Genomic DNA, 1,315 nt, shown 5'->3' with positions numbered 1-1,315 from the left:
GCCCCCGCGGGGTCGTCCTCAGCTGTGCAGTGTGTGAGGGCAAGGTGTGCCCGCTGCATGCTGGGACCTAGACAGCAGAGCGCCCCCGCGGGGTCGTCCTTAGCTGTGCAGTGTGTGAGGGCAAGGTGTGCTCGCTGCATGCGTGCGGCCAGGCAGGCAGCCCAGAGCAGCGAGGCCTCCCTGGGTGCCTAGGCAGATGCGTCGTATTGGCCTTGCAAAGCTCACGACTCCTTCAGGGCCACACTCTCCACAGAGCAGCGAGGGGTCTCGAGAGCCATGCACCTCAGCACCTGCGCAGGGTGCCACTCCTACTTCTCTGTCTGAAATCTGGCTTGCAGTTCAGCTGGACACTAAGCGCTCTGGCAGCATTGCCCCAGCCCCAGCACTGGCTGCAGCCCTGCGTGCTTTGCAAATCCCCCTCTCTGCTCCTCCAAACCCGTGATAGAGAGGGTGCTCACTGCACCGCACTCTCCACCTCGGCACCAGAGGGAGCCCCTCCCATCAAACAGCCCTGAGATAGAAACACAGTGGGACTCCCTGACACCTGTCACCCTCAGCAGGGGAAAGGGAGGGTTCTGTGCCAGGACAGCCCAGGCCCCTGGGGGTCCCGGCACACTCCGTCCACGACATCCAGCTGACCTCCTGTCCTTCCCCGTACATCTCTCCTCTCCAGAAAGTCCAGCAGTACACGGTTATCGTCCAGGCCACCGACATGGAAGGGAACCTTAACTACGGCCTCTCCAACACAGCCACAGCCATCATCACGGTGACAGACGTGAATGACAACCCACCAGAATTCACCGCGAGCACGGTGCGTACTCGGTCTGCGCTGGAAAGCTGGCCCCTGAGCCGCCGCCATCGCTAATACTTGCTCCTCTCCCGGTACTGCTGCGTCTGATAGGAGGAGTGGGCAGGTGGTGGGTCACAGAGCTCCTGGCACAGGTGCTTGAGGCAGGACTGATGCCACACTGGATGTCTGCGGGGGCATGGCCTGAGAGGTGCCCAAATGGGGCCTCGGCCAGGGGCCTGCATCTCCCTGCACGCGGAGGGCCCCGTTCTGCCTCAGTCCCCATGGGCCAGTGGATAGTGCAGCCTTGGAGGACACGTGTACACACGTCTGGCTCACAGAAGGCGCGCCTCGCCCCCAGGATGGCACTGCCAGTCACGGCACTCTCATTTCCTCTGCATTCCCAGGAGGTAGCCATGCCACAAGGGGGGTCCCTTCTTGTGAGGTCCACAGGGGTCACTGTGCCACCTGTGGTCTGGCCTCTGCTATGGCTCGCAGTCGCCCCCACAGATTCTCCAGACTATGCAC

At 62.7% G+C, this 1,315-nt stretch overlaps 1 protein-coding gene across 1 annotated transcript in view; it reads left to right on the top strand.

The window, feature by feature from the left end:
* Cdh4 (cadherin 4) overlaps positions 1 to 1,315 on the top strand; it is a 516,253-nt gene that overhangs the window by 490,027 nt on the left and 24,911 nt on the right. The window contains exon 8 of the mRNA XM_012517566.2: positions 674 to 811. Within this exon, the coding sequence (XP_012373020.1) occupies positions 674 to 811 (138 nt within the window). The remainder of the gene's footprint in view (positions 1 to 673; positions 812 to 1,315) is intronic.

This window comes from Octodon degus, unplaced genomic scaffold (genome assembly GCF_000260255.1).
Source record: "Octodon degus isolate 3935 unplaced genomic scaffold, OctDeg1.0 scaffold00194, whole genome shotgun sequence".
In the NCBI taxonomy this organism is placed as follows: Eukaryota; Metazoa; Chordata; class Mammalia; order Rodentia; family Octodontidae; genus Octodon; species Octodon degus.
This window is presented reverse-complemented; position numbering and strand designations above follow the sequence as displayed.